At 36.7% G+C, this 23097-nt stretch overlaps 2 protein-coding genes across 8 annotated transcripts in view; one reads left to right on the forward strand and one right to left on the reverse strand.

The window, feature by feature from the left end:
- The window catches only part of ect2 (epithelial cell transforming 2), a 35675-nt gene extending 20066 nt beyond the window's left edge, over window positions 1–15609 (reverse strand). Inside the window, exons 1-13 of one of the 5 annotated variants that reach the window (XM_044129822.1) lie at window positions 14992–15608; window positions 14561–14718; window positions 11612–11691; window positions 10266–10358; window positions 7300–7482; window positions 6451–6540; window positions 5843–5950; window positions 5145–5218; window positions 3857–3987; window positions 2611–2726; window positions 971–1033; window positions 625–850; window positions 346–504 (exon numbers count right to left, since the gene is read on the reverse strand). In XM_044129822.1, the coding sequence (XP_043985757.1) occupies window positions 346–504; window positions 625–850; window positions 971–1033; window positions 2611–2726; window positions 3857–3987; window positions 5145–5218; window positions 5843–5950; window positions 6451–6540; window positions 7300–7482; window positions 10266–10358; window positions 11612–11691; window positions 14561–14693 (1456 nt within the window). In that variant the 5' untranslated portion in view covers window positions 14694–14718; window positions 14992–15608. Of the gene's footprint in view, window positions 1–345; window positions 505–624; window positions 851–970; window positions 1034–2610; window positions 2727–3856; window positions 3988–5144; window positions 5219–5842; window positions 5951–6450; window positions 6541–7299; window positions 7483–10265; window positions 10359–11611; window positions 11692–14560; window positions 14719–14991 lie in introns of all 5 variants that reach the window. The other 4 variants (XM_044129819.1, XM_044129820.1, XM_044129821.1 and 1 more) reach the window with 4 other exon arrangements.
- A 314-nt stretch (window positions 15610–15923) lies between these two features.
- On the forward strand, window positions 15924–20683 carry LOC122838837. Of its 3 annotated transcripts, XM_044129825.1 has the most exons (10): window positions 15924–16190; window positions 16469–16597; window positions 16965–17271; window positions 17568–17647; window positions 17779–17831; window positions 19675–19717; window positions 19853–19926; window positions 20140–20241; window positions 20359–20509; window positions 20549–20683. In XM_044129825.1, the coding sequence occupies exons 1-10, from the start codon at window positions 16041–16043 to the stop codon at window positions 20681–20683; spliced, it is 1224 nt and encodes a 407-aa protein (XP_043985760.1). In that variant the 5' UTR covers window positions 15924–16040. The 3 variants fall into 3 exon arrangements, 2 of the variants coding, with proteins under 2 accessions (XP_043985760.1, XP_043985759.1); XM_044129824.1 differs by having other exon boundaries at window positions 20359–20683; XR_006371956.1 differs by lacking the exons at window positions 15924–16190; window positions 16469–16597; window positions 16965–17271; window positions 20359–20509; window positions 20549–20683 and adding exons at window positions 18484–18696; window positions 18766–18832 and having other exon boundaries at window positions 17566–17647; window positions 19190–19717.
- The last annotated feature ends 2414 nt before the right edge of the window (window positions 20684–23097 follow it).

Here is a 23097-nt window from a genome sequence, read left to right on the forward strand (position 1 = left end):
GTTTAATTGGTCTGTATAAATTTTCCTTGGGTGTCAGTGTGTGTGTGTGAATGGTTGTTTGTCCTGTGTGTCTCTGTGTTGCCCTGCGACGGACTGGCGACCTATCCAGGGTGACCCCGCCTCTCGCCCGAAACATTCGCTGGAGATGGGCAACAGCACTCCTCCTGACCCTACTATGGACAATGGTGTAAGAAAATGGATAGATGGAAATTTAAAGGAAAACCTGGGAAGCCATGTGGTTGGATCTAAACTGCCCAGGAAATTTAAGTTAGAAAATCTCTCTAAACGTACTGTGACACATTGCTGCTGGCTCATCACAGACCGAACCTGAAAACAGAAGCTAACCTGCACACGCTCCTTGCTGCTGATCATCAGAGGTTTGCTGACCAGCACTCCGGTGGGACCTTTTTCTCCTCCTTTCCCTGCCTGACCTAGACCTCCTTTCTCTGGTTTTCCTTCTTCTTATCCTAGCCCTGGTCACAGTACTGTCCTCTAATCTGTCTTCTGGAATAAAGAGGAGTGGGTATGATTCTCTTATGACAGTGAAAAAATGCGTATAACTATCTGAGTTATTTCATGTTCTCCTCTGGGTGAGGAAAAGGAGCATATTGGTGGGGTTCTCACCTCCTAATGCCTTGCAGGTTTCAGGGGTATTGGAGATGTCCAACAGAGAGCCAATAGACAGGGAGTGCTCTGCTGACGGCCTTTTACGTGGTGGCGGAAAGGGGGAGATCTCCATTTCCTTGGTGAGCTGAGCAAGGGTGTCCCTGAGACGCCGGCGTTTGCGGTTGGAGGTGGGGGTGGTGAGGGACAGCAGGGACACGGCTTTCTTCATGCTGGGACTATCGTTCTGCAGCACAGCAGTACAGATCAGCAACTTGTCAGTCTACATCTGGTCATGCATTTATATTGTGGCAATGAGTTCTTTTCTACTCTTTATTAAAGTGTGTGAGAAGTTAAACATACTCACCTTTTCATACAGGTACATGGACTCTCCAGCTCGAGCGTCCATCTGAATGCTTCCCCAGAACCACTTCAGCACAGAAACGTCCATTAACAATGTAGAAATGAACAACCAGACCACAGCCCTCAGCTCATTACTAACAGAAAGGATGAACAGTTTGCACTAAATGTGGTTTCACAACAAAATCCTTATAAGGTTTTAGTGAAGAAAAGAAGTTAATAAAGCTTTTTTTTTGAAGATGTGATAGAATCTTAAGGGACTTGGCAGAGGACTAGAAATGAACAGATCTGATATTTTTAAGAGTACTGTACTGGTGCAGAGTTGTCAAATAAATTTGTAATTCAGTACATTTATGTTTGGGTTTAAAAAAAAGAAAGTCAATTCAGCTCTAGTTTTCTAAATGAGAATACATCGTCCAATACTAAACCTCAGATATTGGTATCGGAAGTGAAAACTGTGAGCTGGTGCATCCCTACAGAGAACCTGTATCTTCCTCTCATCTCCCTCAGTCGGTTTTCCCCTTTATGTATTTTCGCTAATAATTGTGGAGATAAAAAGTCATAAAAAATGATAAAATCTCAGGTATAAATGTAGCAAAATGTTTTCAGGAGCTGAAATAGACTGGCGACCTGTCCAGGGTGACCCCGCCTCTCACCCATCCTGTAGTGTGTGGTGTGTTATGGTAGATTGTCGTGGCCACTCCGATCTAAATCAGGGGTTTTCCCCAACTAGGAGCGTTAATGCAGCCTGTTAATGTGACAGGTAGCCAATCAGAAAGCACGGATTCTCCTCTGTGCTTTGTGGGGAAATTACAGAGAGGAATCCCAAACAGCTGACACGGCGCAACCCGAAGTCCGGCGGACATTGAAGATGATATGTGAAGAAAACAATAATGTTTACAAAACATTTTGTGCAAAGAATATAGAAATGATGAGGGGAGGAGTTGGAGCAAAACTGTTACAGCAGTTGATGAACCTGGTAACTTTTCAGCTGTTCTTCGTTAACGGGACATAAATAGGTTCTAATGATTTTCATTCAGTCAGGAGTGATACTAGAGCCACATGCACTACAGGTAGATTGTAGTAAAGCATTAATTAATGCCTGGTTTTAAAAATTAGTTAACTGGACTTGTAGCCATTATTTTGTGTGCCCATTGTTAGACACCACACGGCAGGATCGAACCCGATCAAACCGTTATACCTAGGATTTCTGTCGGCTAATGTGCGGTCTCAGGTTTTGAAAATGGGCCGGCAGCTCTAAGATGGTGTAGTGTGCGCTGAGCATTACACTAAGGAAATGAGAAAGGGAGGGTCAGTGGAGAGCAGCGGAGTTGAGCCTTTTTTCATTCAGTGTCATCAACAGAAAGAGAAAAAGGTTGGAAGAGACGATAATTAAAATGACGTCGATAGTTTTATTTTATGTACGATTTATTGATTTATCGTTTATCACGACAGGCCGTCCCCACAGAGTAAGTGTGTAAGATAGATGGATGTTTTCAGCAAATGTTGTACTGCAGTGTGTTTCAAAGTCAAATTAACTATGCAATCAGTTGATAATTGTAGAGAATCCACAGTAGACTGAGTAGTAATTTCTTTACTAAATTAGACTTTCCATTGATGTAATACACAGAAACATTAAGAGCTCACCTCCTGTTTGACAACAAAAAGTTTCTGGGAGGGAGACACTGGCAGATCTTTCACAGAGTTCTCCTCCACCACCATGTGTGTACATTGGTCATCTCCAACCTCAGCATATCGGCCACCTGTCACACACACACCGCCAGGGATATCCATCCATCAGAGTGAATAATGAACCTCTGAAGGTATCCAACTTCTAAATGCTGACTATATGCTTAAGCTTCTACAGGAACATGTTAACCTCAACTACCATGTTCTTGCATTCAGAAACTGAATGCAGACACCAAAACATTTATATATTCAATATTAAAAATAAGATGAATTTCAGAAAGGAGCTTCATTGCTTTCTTTTCCCATATCAGTAGAAATGTTATTTAATTTGCTGCTGCTAGTGACACTTTACTACATTTACCAATAATGTAGCTCTATCATATAGTTTTCTAAAACTTAAGGAGGTTCTAATTGAACTCTATCCAGTGCTATGAGCCACACTGGTACTGTAGTCACCTCTGGAAGACAGAAAGGTTCAGGGTTTTATCAAAAGTGAAAATTTTTATGAACTAATGATCCACCAAGTCAGCCAGATGTGGTTCCACCTTGACACAGAAAACCAAACAGCAGCATATTTATGTTGACTGCCCCTAGTAATCTGGAGAACCTCAGTTTTCTGGAGCATGTTTGCAACGTTTTGTGGCATTTACCTTTTTGCTACTTTCTTCTGTGATGCAGCATTTTTCTGTTGCATTTGTTCTTTAATTTTTGTGTTTTTTTAGTTTGCATCATTCACATGTTTGCAGCTAATTTAGCCATTTGCTTGACTGTAGTTAGTATGAAAGTCAGCTTCTAAAATATCCTACTTTAGACTTTGTAGTAAAGATATCATGTGTGTAATGTGGAGAACTGGTCATGCTGAGGTGTAGCTGACTTCACCGTCAGAAACATACAACTTCGTAGTTCCTGGGTAAACCATAATGTCATGTGTTACCAGGTGGCAAAAAAATAAAATCATTCCCCAAAACATTTTCCAAAATAGAAGATGCTTCTGAGATGATTTTTACTTTATCCAGTAGTACAAAGTACTTAATCTGAGAAAGTACTTAAATAATATCTTCAGTGACATACTATATTGTTTGAGTTACCCATTAAAAGAATAAAATAAAATACATGAATTTAAAGTACAACTTTACTAAATGTAAGAATGTAAAATTTACAAGAGAAAAAGAAAAAACACCTCAATACAAATTAAATCACTAACCATGTTTAAGAGTCCTCTCCTCCATGTTGAACTTCTCTTCCTCTGAGAAACCCAAAAAACTGAGGATGCAGTTCTGGAAGGGAGGGACTTTGAACTCTGTTCGGAACTCCTCGTCATTGGCATGAAAATGACTTAATGAAGAAGAATGAGAGAAACAAGGTTGCTCAGGAATGTCAGTGAAACACCTTTTCAGCATTTGTGTTTATTTCAATCTTATGGTGTTTTAGATTAGCGAGCAATATATGGGCACTAACGACGGTACTGGCAGATAGTAATTCTTTTACAACAATGATGTCGGCCTGATAAATAAAACTCGATGTTAACAACTGATATTTAGAACCATTTTGTTGATTGTTTCTGGATGGGAGCGTTCGTCTTGTGATATTTGTTTGGTCATGTGACAGTGATAAAGCAAAGGATTGTATGGTGTTTAACTGAAACAGAGAAGAATTGGGGAAATCAGCATTGTGTGGTTGTTTTTTGCAAGGTGACAAAAAAGTAGGGAAATATATCAGTAAGGAGGTTCTAATTGAACTCTATCCAGTGCTATGAGCCACACTAGCACTGTAGTCTGTGTGGCCATTATATCATTATTAATGTCCTCTTTAGGCCCAAATTTTCATAATGGTGCATATCTACTTTATATTGTGGTGTTAAGCTCAAAAGAAACTGGTTTACTCTGGTGTGGTTATATTCATACGGTAGTCTTTTCATCTGCTTTCAGGATTTTTAGGTTTATTTCGAGCCTGGCCATTGCCTTCCTGTGCAACTCTGCTCGAAAAAAAATTCTCGCTTCCAGCACAGTCTGGGCTTTCTCCTCTTTACTTGGATTGTCTCCTGTAGATTTTTTGACCAGACTAATCAGTAAACAGAAGGAGAAGCTGTGACTATGATGTTGATTTTCTTTTCTGTTTTAAAATGGTAGTCTGCCTATAGTTTTAGCAATGGCAGCAAAGGAAGAGAACGAAGATGTTCAGTCCATGTTTGCCACTCATCCAAATACTGAACTAACATTAACAAGCACCTTGCTCAGATCAGCACTTCCCTCTTCACAGTGGAGGATGGATGTTTACAGCACAGGACATTTCCGGTAAGCTTCATAACATTGAACTGAGACATTACATATATGAAATGAAAAAGTTAACAAGTGGGTAAAATTTAAAAGTTCCACGGAGGTCCAGGAAGCAATTGTTTGTCAACAGCCAAGAGCCCAGAAAAAACAGATGGTGTAAAACAAGTTACTGGTTTTTCCCAGACTAGTGGTGTTAAAGCATGATGTCTTACTCACACATGGTCTCTTTTTTCCCATGCCTTCTGTATCCAAGATGGAGAGAAAATGGGAGTTCCCATACACACTGCCAGCTGAGACAGAAAGAGAAGAAAAAACCATAAGCTACTGGTGTAGCTCATTATAACAGCTTCTGGTTCTGTTTCATGCATCATAAGCACAACAACTTTCTCCTCCAGGTGCAAAACAGAAAGAAGAATAAAAAAAATTTCTGGAGATAAATGATGGTTAATTTATTTCAGAAAATGTTAGCAACTACCATTAGTACGACTGGAGGTGAAAAACTATATATGATGCATTGATACTTATGTAATGACTGATTTACTTATGCTCATTTACATTACTCTAAAGTCCTGGGGAAGCTAAGGCCCCAACTACACTGCTGTGGGTTTAAAAAGTTCCTATTTGTCAAGTCTGAACAGAAAGAACAAAAATTCTAAATCTCTAGTGTAAAGGACAGAGTTTTAAAGATTTTCCATTCTTCCATCTTGGTGATGAGCTCCAAGTACCATTTCATATTTCCATAAATATTTTTTAACTACAGCAAACTAAACCCAGAAATAGCTGATTCTTGATGGGATTCATGAAAAATATGTCTCCTTTGTGCCTTCCACAACAAACTGAACACAAATTATTATACACACATATACATGCTAGACACAAACATGATAATAGAAAATATGTAGGGATGTACAGACCCTGTATTTCTCTCCATGAGTGGAGTAAGCAACAAGATGAGTGACCTTGGCGCTAAAGTCTTTCCGGATTGTTCCACCCATGTGATGAACCAAATTCACCAAGCTTTTCTGCAAAGCAATCATAAACATTAATATCAGGAAAGGAAATATTCAAATTGACTAATACTCTACATACACAGAACTGGAACTTAGGGGAGCAACGATAAACTGGCCAGTTAGTCAGCCCCAATTTTAGGAGATCGGTGATTGGCTGACACATGAGAAGCTGATCTTAAATGCCTCCAAAAAGGCCTCAAAATCAGCCACTGTCCATTCTACCCCCTACCCCACGGTTCCTGTGTGTGTGTGTCTTGGTGGCTAACTCTAGTCACCCCATTGTTGCGAACTTAGCAACTTTGTCACTTAGTGACTTGTCAGACAGAAAAACATATAAAATAATAACAGCAGGTCAGATATTTTTAAAGACCAGTGATCAGCCAAAAAACTGCAATTGATGCACCACTATCTGCTATTGTCAGAGATTTGATGGCAGCAACAGACAAAAGTTGTGGTTTCTACACATGATAAACTGCAACTAAACCTTTTTTGATGCACAAAATTATTCTCACCATTTCCTCCTTGTTCCTGAAGCCAGTTAAACACAGCGACAGGTTCAGCATGGCAGTGCAGTAAAGAGGACGGCATGAAAAATGGAGCGGCTGCGGAGAGAGGACTAAAAATCAGTCTTTGAACATAAATCATTCCTGCAGGAGTTAACAGTTCTGACATCAAATGATTATATGACGACCCTAAAGTCTTTATCAGGAAAAAACAACAAAAAGAAAAGCTTCACACTCAACATTCTGAAGCTCTGACTACTGAAGAGTAAATCTTGCAGTTTACTCTGGATGTTTCAATAGCAGTCTTTAATTATGAAACCTGGAAAAACAGACAATTTGTGATAGATAAAGGATGGATAAGGGAAGAAAGGAAAGAAATTACTCAAGGAGTGAAAAAAGATGGAAGGGAAAAGAAAGGAAAGATCAGATCCATAAAAGGATGAAGAAAACAAGAAGATAAGATGACAGATAAGGAGGAAGGACAAGGAATGACAGGAAAAAGAAGGAAGGAAGGAAAGGACATCAAAGTCAAAAACAAAGACTAAAGGTAAAAAATGAAGAATCAGGTAAAGGAAAGGAGGAAGAATACAAGAAAATGCAAGACAAAAGAGAAGACATTTTAAAAAGCAAGCACAAAAAGGAGGAAGGAAAGAAACCAAGATAGCAGGACTTAAAATATGGAAATACAGAAATTTCTTAGCTTTTTTTCAAAACTTATTCAGCCCTGGAAAAGTTTGAAAAAAATCCAGTATTCCAGACTGTAGGATCCTGTAAAATTAAAGTTAATCAAGTACAAATTCTCCCAGCTTCTTATCCAAATCCAGCATAAAATAATCCTGGTATTGATAATATACTCACCTCTTCCTTAGCAGCGCAGCGCAGCACAACAGGAGGCCCAATGATCCGGTTCTCGTGTTTGTAGAGGTAGATGTACTCAGGGGAGCTGAAGTCTGTGAGGACAAACACCATCTCACAGTCTGTGTTGTCTTCATCTGCAAATTCCTGGACGTTATCTGTCTTTATGAACGGTGTGTTGATATCCTGGACAGGAGGGATTGTTTGCAGACATCAGAGCACAAAAAAACCACTAACAAAAAATAAATAAATCAGTTTTGACCCTAGTTGACTATGTTAATCAGGTTTTTCTTTTATGGGTATTTACTTGTCAATACCCATTCGATTAATAATATGACAAAAAAACTAATGAAATGATTAAACCCTTTCATTAGTTAGATAATTTATTTAATGTAAACAAATCTTGATAAAAATAAATAGGGCATCAAACAGCAAGTTTTGGATATGGACACAGACAGCATGACCTTTTCCTCTCTGCATTAGAAGTACTGGATCACTGCATGCCGGTTCAGTTGCTCTAACACAGGATTTCAATAAACAATTTCATTAGGTTTTCCCAGGTCTTTAATCCATCAAGGAAAACAGGAATAATAGTCTCCAGTGCACAATTACTCAGTTTTATATACTGAATAGCATTCAGCACTGGTGAAAACAATCAATTGCAACCATGAAAATGAGACTGTCAAGTTACAGCTGAGCTGTTTAAATCAATGATCTCATACCAACTGCCAGACTGAGTTAGCCTCCAGCATGGTGAACAGGAGGAAAGGGTTCATGCTGCCATACTGTTAACCTGGTTAGAAAACAAACTGAGACATTAAACAATATATATTCCACAAGGCAACAGAGAATGGAGGAAAATTATAGGAAACTATGAATTGGTAATAGTTATTACATTGGTACAGTCTGCATATTACATATTACAGTTGCAGAACACAATTTAAAAAATACACCATTATGTGTTTTATCCCTGCAACAAAAGTTTGGAACAAATAAGGACAAAAACTGATAGGAAAAGCTTGTTATAACCAGAGACATTTTCAATAGTTCATATATAAAAAAAATTGATGTCAAAAGTAAAAATAATACAACTTCAGTGTTCGTTCTTAAGCTGACTCAAAGGAGGACGAAAACATTTAAAAGCAGAAAACAACTTCAGGCAATGAAACTAAAAAAATCAAATCGGAATAGATAAAAGTCATTACTTTTTCAATATTCAAAGCATCTTTTGACAAATTGCTCTGATCAACAAGCAAATGTACAGGAATCTCGAGCTCTGCTCTTTACATAAGCTGGTAAATGTTAACTGTTTTAAAAAGTGGGGAGACTCAAGTAAATTTTTAATAGAATTGCAGGGTCAATAATTAATCAAATTTTAATTGAAAAAACAAATACAGACAAAAAGTAACATTTTCAATACAAAAATCCTTTCTGCTGCTAAGTTACTGAGTTCATAGACATGAGTTCAAAGATATTCATTGTTTTTAAATCTGTTCAACTATCAGATTGGATCAAAGTTCTACTCTATCCATTCATTTTTGAAGAGTTTCAGGATCTCCTGATCATTCATGAAACGTGTTTAGAAATGTGGACTGTAGACGATAACAATAGCATTAGCTTTGGGGACGTCTGTGCTGCTGCTACATGTTTAGCATTGATATGCTATTTTAGGCTTTAATAGCTTTGATGACAGGCTAACTCATTTTAGCACAATAGTCTTCTCTAGCATCTGCAGAAACTGACCCCAAGAGAATCTACTTTGCCACTAATCACTGTTGATATGACCCAATCAAATGTACTTTCTCTTCTTTTGATCACAATTAACTGAATAAAGAACTTAAACCAAAACAAATCATTCATAACTTACATGTAGATCTATTAATATTTACCACATTTAAGTAAAAGTATTTCACAGTAACCCATTACTGTAGAGTTACACTCTGAACTTTGAACACTTTTTTATGTTAATTTGCACTACAGTTCAATCTCAGCTGTGTATACTGAACACTTCTGGGCTTTATCAATGGATAAACAATAAAAACTATTCTATTTAATGGGCTTATTAAAAGTATTCACCCCCTGCAATGTTTTTAACTTTTTACAAAATCCGTTATGACCAACAAAATTTGGATTCTCTCCTTTTTTACTAAAAAATTACTCACATGCATATGCATATACATAAATATACAAGTGTATATATGTGCACACATATCCATTATACATACTTGCACACATGTATGTACACACACGCAAATATGTGCATACATACATATATAGTATTTTAAGTGAAAACTGATTATTAAAAAATTGGCAATTAGAAATGTATAACACGAAATAAATATTCACTGCTTCTAAAGTGCCTGGCCTAATTCAACAGCGGTCCAATAGATAGCCACATGAGTGGAATGAAGAGGTATTTACCTCCGATATACATGATGTTAACATTATGTTTTGTTGTAATAAACCTGAAAATTTGACAAATAAATTTTCTTTAATGAGAGCAAATTAGTTGTTCAAAATCAGTATGAAAACTTCTCAAGGGCAGCTTTAAAATGTGGATTTTGAAAATTAAAATCATTTCAAGGTAAATTGCTGCTCAAAAGATCTAAACCGAACAAAAAATCTGGACTACCGCTTACAAGAAATTTGGTGTTTGACCCATCACCCTATCATTTGGGTTTTTTCATTTGTACCTAAACACAGGCAAACACTGACACCATTATTGAAAATAATAATTTCTGCTCAGGTTTTCTTTTAAAATATTTTCAAAAGTTGCTTTGACTTCGTTGTAAAAGTACACAGAACTCATTATAAATATTCACCCACAAATCTGTTCAGCATCAGTAAGTTAATCATGCCGAGTGATTGAATGAGTAACCAGTATGAATTAAGGGTCATGCAGCTCGTCCCAAAGTCCCAACAAAGTGTCAGAGAGTCATTCACACAGAAAGGCAGACACAGTACTGTACCATAGTGACTATAGATTTTATCATCATTTTCTCCTTGGAACCCGCCTCGCCTTCTCTTATCTTTACCACAGGTACCTCCATTATTCTGATGGCCTGGAAAAAAACCAACCAGCAGGACATGGAAGTCAAACACTGGCATTTAAAAAAAAATATGGGCAAATATGAAGGCTGAGAGAGAAAATTGCAGAAGGGCAAGGACAAATGCATACAAATTACCACCATGTGGGGACAATAACACAGTGAGGAGTGGGTTTCTGGACACAGCAAGGGGCGGGTGTAAGAAGATGGGGCAGAATCTTTGTCCTTGCAAAGTTTAAAGATGGCGTCTTCAAACAAATATCACACACCTGAAGGAGGATGGACGGGGAGCAAAAGAGCATCCTGTTAAAAATTTATATGATGTTCAAAGCCTCAGGAGGGAGGTGGAGAAAAGGGACAGCTGCTGATTTGTTCTTGGCTCTACTGAGACCAAATCTGAGAATAAACTCCCAAAAAAATAAAAACCGTAGCCATGGTCTTGCTTCCCTTTCTACCTTACAATCTGCAACAAAAGCAAGCTGGAGGAAACCATAGAGGACCAGCAAGTTGGGCAACCTTCTCCGTTTCAGTATGAAGTGATTTCCATAGACGTATGAGCAGCCAAACCAGAGGAAAATAAGGGTTCAAGGTGACTACAGCCCTTTCTCCATAGCTGTGGTTTACACCAGTCAGTCTTGAAAAAACGGTAAGTGACTGACAGAGGAGGGTACAAAACAGAAAGTATTGTATTGAGACTGCTTTAGTTGACCTGTCTCACCATCTCAACCAAATTGATCATAGCATGGTTAGACCTGGAAGGCCAAATTTTTGTATAAATTAAGAAGAGCAAATACAACATCAACTGGATGGAGTAATCTGAAGCGAACAGATGGAAATGGGTGGCCTAAGGGTACACATGCAAAATGACATCATCAGAGCGACAAGCACAGCTCCTGCATCCTCACGGCCCACCCACGTTCCTGCCTGTACTCATCCCCACATAGAGAGGAAGAAACTGCTAATGGAGACATACCCAACTCTGCTAGCACCAAACTAGACATTAACTGGCTAGAGTGGGATTTGGCAATGGAGGAGTTTAGATTGAGTAAAGCTTCAGGACAGAATAATGGAAACACACCAAATGTGTACTTATTTGTATCAAAACAATGTGAAGAATATGATTCACACATATATAAAAGGGGTTCACCAATTTATCAGTGCAGATTTTCTTCATTTTCGGAGATCGATGATCATTTGAATGCATTCAGATGATACATTCTGAATGCACTCCATTCCATAATCACTGAATGGAAAGAGTACTGATGTACCTGCACGGCTTTAACAAGAGCTTCATTTCTGCCCGCTTCTCCCACCAGAACAACCTGCGTCTTCACTTTGGGCAACATATCTGAGAAAGAGCAGAAGCAAAGTTAATATTCAACCATTTTCTATCAAAGTAACAAACAAGGACCAATCATTTGGAATGAAGACAAAGTGAAAAAAATTCTGACCATAAATTAAAAACTTAAAAGAAACATAGACAAGCAAAAATCAACTTATAAAGACAACTTGGAGGAGATGAATCTTCACTTCTAGTATTGCCATCAACAGATCAAACTTAATGCTTCATACTTTAGGAGATCCAGTTAAATGTTCTGAAATGTCAAAATAAGCACTTCCACACAGATTGCTGATATTTAATTAACCCCATAACTAGTTGATAGAATTAAAATAATAACCTAGACAAGTACTACTCATTATTTTTAAGGACTGATTTTATGTCTGTTTCTGGAATGCCTGTTTTGTGAGAGATGTCTGCAGGAAACTGAGTGTGCCACATTGGAAGCAGATACCAGCCACTCTGGAGACAAAACTAAGAACTGCTCTTAGTAAAACACCAAAAGGCTAAAGGGTTAAAGCTTGTGACCCAGAGAGACACGGGAACTGTGTTGCAACCTCGACAGGAGATTCATCGTATAGAAAGATTTATGACTGTGTGTTAGCAGCTGGGTTTTGTTTCCCTTCACCCTTTATGCAAATAGGCCAATGTAAATTAGGATGCCATGATTGCAAAATAAAGGAGGAGAAGCAAGAGAGGATTCTCAGAGCGAGTTTGGAGACTGTGAAAATCTGACCCTCCTCTCTGCTCTCCTTGTGAGTAAAATCCAATTCATTTGTCTCTCTCTTCTTTTTGTCTATTTTAAGTTTGTAAACTTGATACTAGTGGTGCACCAATTGCAGTTTTCTGGATTAGGGTTAGTGATAGGGTGAGGTAATTAGGCTACCCAATTACCAATTTTTAAAAAGCTTAACTTGCCTACTCCGATTTTGGCCAATACCAATTTTTTTGTCTGAAATGTTGCTTAATATAGCAAGAAAGTTGTTGAATTGGCATGCAGACATAACTTGGGGAGCCAGTCTGTCAGTCAAACCTTTCTCACCGGAGAACAAAAGAGGAGAGTGGTTGATTCTTAGACCTTTGCCAAGCCAGATAACATCGGTGGATAAGATCAGCTTCATATGTAAAAATCGGCCGATCACCGATCTCCCAAAATTAATAAAATCGGGACTGCACCCCCATAACTGCCAATGGGATCCTCAATGACTGGTATGCAAGTGTTTTTGGGCTGGCAGTTAAGGGTTAAATAAAGTCTATCCTAGCAGAGACAAAAAGTTAGGACACCCTGCCAGCTAGGTTATTTCTATAACGCTTTTTATATTTATTCTCTTACTTCAACATCAAGCTAAATGTTTGAGGCTCAAACAGGGCAATCCCTCCTCAGAATGCTTATACAGCATTCTGATCATGTGCTGCTGATTTTTTGCACAATGTGATTTCGATGTGTCCTTAATTATTCCTAAACAAATTGTATTTATAATTAATTTTACATTAAGTTTCATGTATTTTCTTACTGCTTATTTATTTTACTCAATATTGTTAAAATTTATATTTAATATTGAATTAGGGATTCACTAATAACAAACTAGGCCAATATTATTTATATATCTCCATTTAAGAAAATGTCCGTTTATCAATTAATCATTAGTTGATTGCTAAAATAAATCATCTTTAGATTAACTCAATTGATAACTTGCATCTTTAATAGTTAGACATGAACCTGTTCTTACCCACCTCTGCAAAAGTCTGAAAATCAGCCCTCCCCTTTTATTATGTCATGACAAAGGACTAACTAACAGATGCGACCACCAGGTGATGTCTGCATTATCAATAGTCACCATACTGTTGCCAACTTGGCACCTTTGTCACTATATTTAGGGGAGAAAAACAAATCTGAATCAGCAGATAAGGCTTGATAAAGATCATAATCAGCCAGAAAACTGCAATCGATGCACCCCTGCTAACATGGCTTCTCTGCTTCTGTTCAGCCCACGGTGCTGTACTGCATCACAGACATAAACAGCAATAAGATGGAAATAATAATTGTTTATCAATATCGGCGCAGTTTTAGATTGATGTATTAAAATTACTAACAAGCCAATACCAAGGTTGATGCTTATTAGGCCTGTCACAAAATGTTTTTCTGGACAGTCCCAGAAGTTATTGCAATAAGCATGGATATTGTTGTTTTGAGACCATTTTCAAGTAACATATGGAATAGTAATGCAAGAACACATTCTCAAATATCAATATCAATTTTAATGAGCATTTAACACTAGACCTAGAACATTTTAAAACAAAAAACAATAAACAAAAGAGAAGCAACAAATAAAATGAATTAAGAAGTCTCAAAAATTGTCCTGAAAACTTTAGTCATCCAGTTTTTGGTAGAAAGAGAGAAACAAAAGAGAAAAACAATAAATCTTTGAGCTTGTTTTAATTTATCATGTGATCAATTGATTTATTGCAAAATACCTAATGCTTATATGTCGTGGATATGTTTATATGTCCAAAGGTGTTTGAGGAACACACAGGTCAAGGCAGCATTTGACGGCTGGTGGAGTAGCAATCCACCTCAGGATCTTTGCTACATGTCTTCACCCTTCCTGTCTGAAACGCCTATTAAAAGCCACAAGCACCATAAATCTCTAACTTACAGTGTGTCCTAAACTTTTCACACACACCATTAACAGTTCTACTTATTAGGTGTTTCTGTTAATTCCCATATCACACAATAGGTATGATAAATAAAGGATATGACAGGAATCTGATAGTCCTGATCTTCACTCGATTATGCAAAATAGAAAAATAAAATACCAGGCATCTGAGAGAAAAACAGAACTAGGATGAGGAGCATCCATTGTCAGTTCTCGCTCACCTTCCCCATCTTCACTGGTCATCCCCAGGAATCCCTGGTCCTTTGTGGTTTCAACAATCCTGGAGTCATAGACTGAAGAATCCACCAGCAGACTCCGGGCATGCACCAAAGTCAGCATGCTGCTTTCAGCCATGGCAGGAATCCTGGGATATTCAAACCTTTCAGGGAGTGACCAGAAACACAAAAGAGAACACTGATGTTCTTTGCTTTGCAGCAGTTCTTAAATTGATTGGTAAACTTTAAATAGCGAAGAAAAAGAATGACGAGATACATACATTTTAGAATAAAACACCGAGAGAAATAAGAATAACATGAGGTAATAGTTGATGCATGCTAAGTAATGAAGTTCAATACTTAGTCAGCGGCTATATAGAAAATGAAATTCGGATTCAATAGCTTAAATCTCAATAAAAAGCAGACCTGCAACTTACCTTCGATTAGGTCTCTAGCTAAAAAAGCTTAGCTAACTGCTGAGTTGCAAATATAACGAGATAGAACTCAATTATCTCCTGTTGACGTCTCTTCAAACCAGTTCGTTAGGTCCCCCAAAGAAAAGCTCCAGCACCAGTCAGTGCATGTTGTTCCAAAACGGTAAAAAGAGTCTAATAAGCTTTTCTGTTTGCTTACATTTATTTACCTCAGTGAAATTGTCAGTGTTCTGTTAGAGCGCAATTCAAAAATGAAGGCAAACAACGGAGCTGCGTATTGATTGGTCTGGAGTGACGGAACGCCTTCTTGCTTCCGCTTGGCGAGGTTTCTGATTGGTCCGTTTGTTCAAATTCACAATGCACACCTCAGACACAGCAGCCTTGTTACATTCAGGTGCTATCGGAAATATTTTATCACTTACGTTACTGTATGGTGATTTTTCTTAATTTTACCTAATTTAGTTAAATAACGTCCAGCAGTACTAATCAACAAAATAACCAGTTTTATTTCCTGTATTATGCTAAATGCTCAACAGCGAAAGTAAAAGTACGGTGGCCCTGAGGTGCAAAACACTACAACATTAACGAATGCACAGCAACATTAATGAAAACACAACATTAATAAAAACACTACAACATTAATGAAAACACAACGATATTAATAAAAACACTACAACATTAATGAAAACACAACGACATTAATAAAAACACTACAACATTAATGAAAACACAACGACATTAACAAAAACACTACAACATTAATGAAAACACAACGACATTAACAAAAACACTACAACATTAATGAAGCACAAATACAAATTCAAAAACACAACAACATTAACGAAGCACAAATACAAATTCAAAAACACAACAACATTAACGAAACACAAATACAAATTCAAAAACACAACAACATTAACGAAAACACACAACAACATTAACGAAAACACAACAGAAAAGGTATGTCCCAGTGGGTGACCTAAGAAGTCGCTGATTGGACTACAGCTCGTTTTACTTTTGAACCGGAAGTTATTCTAGCGTGCTTCGTTTGAATGAGAAGCAAAGCAAGCGGGAATACGGTCACGTCGCAATGTATTGCCCAAACTGTGGAAAAGAGCTGGTTGAGCCGTCACCAAACTTTTGTAGCAATTGTGGCAAGAAGCTTCAAGAAATTTGTACGGAAGATACTCCACAATGTTCAAGTAAGTTAATAAGCATAAAGAAATATTTACGTTTCTTATGGATGTAGCAACTTGCTAACGTTAGTGGTCTCCAGATTGTGTCCACTGTTATTTAGTTGTTCATTGTAAATGTAATTAAAAGTACACATACTCGATATAATACAGCAGCATGGTATTAGCCATATATAGTAAGGTCCGTTACAGCCATAGGCACTACTTCTAGTATAATTTATGTCGTTCGTAATACAAACCGTCTGTTTGCATGAATGTGATGTGCAACATTTTTTCTTTACTTCTAGCACAACAGAGTGTTCCATCCCGCCCTTCCCCAGCCCTCAGCAACTTCCATGAATACAGAAGAAAAAAAAAAAAGAGGATCGACAAAAGTATTCTCTTGGGAAAAGCAAAAGGAAAAAATGAAAGTTCGGGTAGGTCCGGTATTGTTCCGACCAAAAACAAGCAGGTTTTAAGTAATAGACTTGCTCAAAGAAAGTTCCACGTAGCAAAACTATACAGAATAATTGTTTAACAGTAACAGCAAACTGTCAATTAATGATCAGTCAAAACAGTAAATCATCTACTGATTAATTATTGCGTAATAATTTTACAACCTTTGTTCTGTTTGCATCAGTTCAAAAGTAAAAGGTTGAAAATGACTGATAGTAGTTAATGGATCTATTTGGATGTTATTGTAACATAATACAGGAGGAATTAAAAACAAAAAGAAAACAACAGAGTATTCTCTAAAACTAAACATTGCTCAGTCTTCCGCATAATTTTTTTGTTTGTTTTCAGATACATATTGGCTTGATGACCATTCAGAAGAATTGTCTAAAGCCACAGCGTGGAAAAATCATTTTGCTTGCAACAAACCCAGATGTCTCTGCCACACCTCTGCTCAGTCTTGCTGTTAAAAAGATGAAGGACTTCAACAAAGACATAGAAGATGGACCTTTCCTCCTTCTGTACCCAGATGGGACAGAGGTTATTAATATCCCTGGGACTCAAACACCTTTTACCCTTGCAGATTATAAGGCTGAAATTGGCAAGTCATATCAAAGGATCTCTCTTTTCCTCTGCTTGAAAAGGGACTTTGAAGAAGGTAAGCTCAGATGTTTGTGTGTACTGTTTGGCACTAACTTCAGCAAATGTAAATTTTAAAATTGTGCAATTAAGCATTGGTGGCATGAACCAATCAAGTAAAAAGTATACATAGATTGCCTCCTAACTGTAAACTTACTATCTGGAAACCTGATAGGTAGACACTCAGTTATTAGTTTTTACCAGTTCTGTGTTTGTGCTTCCAGATACAATGTAATATAGTTGACCGAACACGGTCCTATCACTTAGTTGAAGTTAAATTGGCTTGTTTTGTCTTTTTTTTCCCTTGTTTATCAGTTGGAAAATCATCAGACTCCTCTGATTCCGACCCAGAGATTGTTATTAGAAAATCCGAGTTTGATCTTGCTGATACACTGGTAAGTACAACTTAAAATGTATTTAGTCTTTTGTTTTTATTTGGTTGAGTGACCACAACAAGAGCATTTTACCTAAGCTTCATAGGACTATGTCGATGTTTTTATGTGAAATTGTGTTTCGTTTTCTTCAGCCATGGGAACCTATGAATGAAAGCAGTCCTTTGCAAAACGTGGCAGAAACAGAGTAAGTTATATTTTAGGTACATGCCATAGCATGGTGTTTGTATGTGTATCAAAAGTATTGTAGCTTTCAGTGAATTTTCATACAGTATATGTACTGATATGTACTGATATTTGTAAATTAGGTGGTTATGGGAACATGGCCTAGGAAGTATTTGTATTTTTTTCCCCAAGATGTTTGTTTTTAAATGTTGAATATACTGGCATGGAAATAATTAATACACTACCCTTGCTTTCTTCAATGTCTTATAAATTTTACAAGTATACAGTTGTTTAGATAAATATAACAAAAAGGTTCACAAGAGTTTCAGTAAATAACTTTTGTCAACTAGTTTTTGGCGATAATGAGTAAAATCACTTTGCTTCTATAAAGATGGCAATGTACTGCCAAAACCGCTTTTAGGCATTCCATGTTTTAATTTATGTCTGTTTTAGTCAGATCATGGACAGAGGAGTTACAGTGCAATCAAATAATCAAGACATTGAAGAATACTGGGTGATCCCATAAGTTATACCTTGACAGCATATGTAACCCAGTGTTTAAAAACACAAGAAAAAAAAAAGAATAGATGTTGATTCAATGTCTTATTCTACCAAAATAGCTAAAAGGTAATTAGGTAAATCTTCAAAAATGTGAAATATGCTTTTTGTGTTAGCTTCTATTGACAGATTAGGCAGCCAATGGCTGGCGCGGTCTGGTTTCGTGTCGGCCAATGGGGTTGATCGTCCCGCCACTTTTCAACAGCTGGCGGTTGCTTCGCTCAGAACGTTGAGAACAGCTGACAGTTGTTTCGCTGAGAACGCTGGAGAGCTAACAGCTGACGGTCGTTTCCGTAAAGAAAGAAAGAAATTGACGAATCTGGAAATTGGTAAGGAAAGCAATATTAATATAAATTCACTAAATATATAATTCAAAATACTAAATTCGGTTTTATTAGATCTCAGAGGGTTTCCCCCGTGAACAGCTGAAGCCCGAAAAATAGCCGTTGACGGCTCAGAGCATCGGTGAGTCATCGCACGCGCTCGGCAGTTGGTTAAGAAAATTTGGCGAAAATTGGCTAAAATACATATTAAATTATCAAATTGAATATAAAATAAAATGGATTGTAAGATTTTGTATTGCTATTGTTGTGTATGTTGTATTTGTTTTATTTAATTGCATTTATTTTAAGATTGAATGTATATTATATTCTTTTTTTTTACCACATATAAGCTAATCTATTTAGTTTTACTAATATGTTGGAAAAATTGTGTTCTGTTAACTTGTTGTTATACAACATGAAAGAAAAAAATAAGAAGAACTTGAGAAATGATTAAATAGCATCTTGTGTGCTAAAATGTTTTACTTTGGCCTTGTTATAGGTCAGGTTGTTTTTCTTTGAGCTTGTATGATACATCTTTGGCCTGGAGGACCAAAGATTCCAAGACCCTCTTCTCCTGAACCTGGATGGCGAGCCCCAGCCCAGAGGACCAGGTGCACGGGTAGATAGTGACCCGACTGGTCACCAGCTGAGAGACTTTGAGACTCATTGGAGTCTCATTTGATTCATTGGAGACTGAAGTATTCAATTTATTTTTATTTTTTTTTTTTAAAGCACGCAGTATTTGTTTGTCTGTTTTAAATGTGGATCCACAATTGTTTATTATATTAAATATTTGCTCTTTTCTTGTAGACACTGTATGTTCTGTTGTTGCTCACACCTGGGTTCCCTCGAATTTAGAATCTTCTGATTAGGCCCAACTTCCTATATATATATAGTATAAATTAATTAACCTGTTTTTGTGGGTTGCAGGTTACACATATGTTCAAAATACCCATTAATATGTTTTTTTCATTGTCCTCTAAGGAATGGTGCTGGGGATCTTGTACTTGCAAATGAAGTACAACAGGTACAAACTTTTTATTATCTCACACAACAATCCACCTATTTTTATCTCAAACCTTTAAGTAAAATATTTAAATATTAAAATAACTGCAGATTAGTCGATCATTAAGTTTTGCTCTTGTGTTTTCTCTGTTTTCAGGTTATGGACTTGGATAACAATGGCAACAATCCAGGCACCAGTCAATGTCTCACTGTCCAGAGCTACTGTTACAGGTGTGTAGGGGCTTCTGTCATAAAAAAGAAGTGTGTGTGTAGTGTCATCATGACAAAGTGATACTGATACATCTATTGTATATTTATGTACTTTGGATGTTGTTTATGTAACTTCTGACATAAATTGAATGTTTTGTGAAGGAAAGTTGGAAGTACATCTTATGCTTTTTGTTTATTACCTCATCTATATTGTGCATGTTTTTTTCTCCACAGAGACTACACCACTCTCTTTAAGCCCATTGTTATTGATGATGACGATGAGATTGAATATTTTACAGAAGACAAAAAGCAGGACCTGACCCCAGAAGAACATGTGTTAGTAAATTTAATATTTTGTATTAAATTAATCCACATCCTGGTCCTGAACGTAATTACATAATGCTAAGTGTGATCAATCAACTGTTTTAAAATAAGTTTATTTTTTTTTTCTAGAAAAACAAATGTGCAGCCACATGATATTATTGCAGAACTGGCCAAGAATATAGACCACAAGAAAGTCAGCCGGTTCAATATATGTCGTACTGATGTGTGGGATGGAGCTGTTCGGGGCTTTCAGAGGAGCACATACTCTGACAAGAACGACATGTTCATCAACGATATGTTCATCATGTTCATCAACGACATGTTCATCAACGATATGTTCATCATGTTCATCAACGACATGTTCATCAAACATGTTCATCAAATCTGCGAGTCCTCAGAGCGATGCCTTGAGGGTTCAGCTGCCTCAGCAGTCTCATTACAACATCACGTTTAAAACGCAGGTTGTGTTTTTGTTTGAGAACTTGCCACATGGTCCGATAGCCAAATAATTGCCCTGGTCCTCTCAGCTCGGCCATAATGGCACGCCTCACATCCCAAAGTGGAGAGTAGTTGCCTCTTCTATGCAGCCCTGCTTCTTTCAAATAAGTCTTTAGTGAACGCATACTAACTGACACTTCGTGGTTGGTCCGAAGCATGTCCAGTATCACCTCATATGTATATCCTGAGTCAAAATACTCTCGAATAGCAGAAGTAAGGTTTGGATCACGGAGAACATTCATGTTTTTAAAAAACACGTTAAAGCCAGAATAACTTCCGGTTCAAAAGTAAAACGACCTGTAGTCCAATCAGCGACTTCTTTGGTCACCCACTGGGACATACCTTTTCCGTTGTGTTTTCGTTAATGTTGTTGTGTTTTTGAATTTGTATTTGTGCTTCGTTAATGTTGTTGTGTTTTTGAATTTGTAAATATTGAATTTGTAAATAGGAAACTACAAGAGGCGTTACATAGTGTAGAAGCTTGGGCTTTAGAATGGGGATTTAGAATCTCAGTATCTAAATCTAAAGTTGTTGTTTTTACTAATAGAAAGTTAAATATTATTACAAATCTCAAATTATATGAGAATGTTATTGAAAGGATAGATCAAATAAAATATTTAGGATTCTGGTTTGATAAAAAACTTACATGGAAGACTCATGTTAATAAAATAGTTGGAAAAAGTAAAAAAATCTTAAATATAATGAGGTGTTTAAGAGGAAAAGAATGGGGAGCTGATAGGAAAGCTTTAAAAACAATTTACACTGGTCTAATCAGGTCAGTTTTTGATTATGGATGTATTTTATATAATTCAGCTTCAAATAGTTTACTAAAAACCATAGATAGAATACAATATCAAGCATTAAGACTTTGTTGTGGAGCGATGAAAAGTACCCCAATTTCAGCTCTACAAGTTGAGATGGGTGAGATGCCGTTGGAGCTCAGAAGGAAACAATTAGCCATAACTTACTGGGCAAATATTAAAGGACATAAAGAAAGTTATCCTCCATATATTATGTTACAACCTTGTCAAGAAAAAGAAAAAAAGCAAATAAATAGTTTTGGATGGTTTATAAAAAATGAAATAAGAGATATAGGAATAAATCATAGTTTAATTAGTCCTGTGATTGTTATTCCTGTTATTCCACCATGGATAATTGGACAGGCGGAAGTTGATTTAAGCTTACTGGAAAAAGGAAAACAATTAGAAAAGAAAGAGGTGGAAAGTTATATTGGAAATGAATATGCGGAATATATACAAATATATACAGATGCCTCTAAAATGTCAAATAATAATATAGGAATAGCTTTTATAATTCTGGAATTAGATATTATGAGAAATAAAAGAATAACAGACAAATTGACAGTATATACAGGTGAACTAATGGCTATTTTAATGGCTCTAGAGTGGGTTGAGGAAACAAGAGAGAGAGCGGTTGTAATCTGTTCAGATTCAAGTAGTGCATTAGTAAGTATTGTAGAACAAAATTCAGAATCAAGGCAAGATATTATAGTTGATATTAATCATTTAATGTTTAGGATTAAAAGTTATGGATCTCTGGTCAAATTAGTTTGGGTTCCTGCTCACATTGGAGTAATAGGGAATGAGCTGGCAGATAGTTTTGCTAAGAATGCAGCAAAAAAGTGTATTGTTGATTTAAATATTAAAATGAGTAAAAATGAGATTAAAAATATTAGTAAAATGTATATTAAGGATAAATGGCAGGAACAGTGGGATAAAGGAAGCAATGCCAGATTTTATTATAGCATCCAAAGAAAAGTTGGAGAATTTAGGAAATGTAACAGGAATAAAAAAGAAGAGGATATTATATCTAGATTAAGGTTTGGACATACAGGTTTAAACAGTACTCTTAAAATAATTAATAAACATGATACAGGTTTCTGTAGTTATTGTGGGAAATTAGAAACAATACAACATTTTTTTTTTAGAATGTAGTAAGTATGTTCGAGAAAGGGAGGAGTTAATTAGAAATTTAAATAGGAATAAAAATAAATTAGATATTAGAAGTTTGCTTCAAAGATCATCGGGGGATGTAGTTTTTAATAGTATTTTTAATTTTCTAAGAACAGGTATTATGGGAAGATTATAGTGATTTTACATCTGATCCATACTCCAGTCTAGAAGGTGGCGGTAATGCACCTAAAAGTTGTTTGCCAACCGCCAAAAAAAAAAACAAGAAGAAGAAGAAGTCAGGAGGCTTTTTCTCCTCTCCCTCCTCAGAACCCCAGTTGGTTTGGTTTGGACCTTATGATTGAGTTTTGTTAGGTTTGTTTTGCGTTTGTTTATTTCTAATTGGTTATGGGTTTTGTATTAATCTGTGTTGGCTTCTTATTTCAGGTAACCCCTTTTC

Source organism: Gambusia affinis, linkage group LG10 (genome assembly GCF_019740435.1).
Source record: "Gambusia affinis linkage group LG10, SWU_Gaff_1.0, whole genome shotgun sequence".
NCBI lineage: Eukaryota > Metazoa > Chordata > Actinopteri > Cyprinodontiformes > Poeciliidae > Gambusia > Gambusia affinis.